Below are 663 nucleotides of genomic sequence, written 5' to 3'. Positions count from 1 at the left end.
CTCCCCCTGCCGGTCCCCCTGCCTCCTCTGCCGCTCTCCAGCTTCCCTCGGGAGAGTTTGCTGGGAGGACCGAGGGGGAACAGGGATGCCAGGCCATGCTGACCAGCTCTGTTGGGTGGCCCAGTGGCCCAGTGTCCATGGCCCTGCCCACAGCTGGGGTGCCGTGTCCTTCCCTGATGTGCCTGGTGCTCTGCCCACCAGGTATTTGGTGATGGCCGGGACGCCGGAGAAGATCCTTGAGCATCTGCTGGAGTTCATGAGGCTGGACGCCACGCTCTACGACCCCGTGGGTAGGTGGGGTGTCACCGCCTTGGTCTGGGGACCACATCCCAGAGTCACCCTGAGATGGGCAGGGGGTTGGGGACAGGGTGCCACCACCCGGCGGGGCTGCCTTCTTCCCAATGTTCAACCCCAAAAGCTGCTCCTTTTGCCCTAAAATCCCCCATGGAGGCCGGGAGAGGGAGGCGGCTCCAGGGCCGGGAGCATCTCCTCCCTCCTGTCCCACCTCCCTCCACCTCCCTCTGCCTTCGGAAAGGAGCCACGCTGGGCAAGACGGGAACCAGGAGATGTCCCCAGTGGGTAAAAAATCAGAGCTAACGAAGCTGGCGTCATTAGCGGCGGCCTTGGCGCTAACTCCCCGCCCAGCGCTGCAACTTTTTGGGC

At 64.4% G+C, this 663-nt stretch overlaps 1 protein-coding gene across 1 annotated transcript in view; it reads left to right on the top strand.

Annotated features, from left to right (window-relative positions):
• The window catches only part of RAPGEF3 (Rap guanine nucleotide exchange factor 3), a 10,200-nt gene that overhangs the window by 3,540 nt on the left and 5,997 nt on the right, over positions 1 to 663 (top strand). Inside the window, exons 9-10 of the mRNA XM_035901427.1 lie at positions 202 to 299; positions 419 to 436. Coding sequence (XP_035757320.1) covers positions 202 to 299; positions 419 to 436 — 116 coding nt within the window. The remainder of the gene's footprint in view (positions 1 to 201; positions 300 to 418; positions 437 to 663) is intronic.

The sequence above is a fragment of the Egretta garzetta genome, unplaced genomic scaffold (assembly GCF_000687185.1).
Source record: "Egretta garzetta isolate BGI_Z169 unplaced genomic scaffold, ASM68718v1 scaffold799, whole genome shotgun sequence".
NCBI lineage: Eukaryota > Metazoa > Chordata > Aves > Pelecaniformes > Ardeidae > Egretta > Egretta garzetta.
Note: the sequence above shows the minus strand (reverse complement) of the source record. Positions and strands in the feature narration are given on the sequence as shown.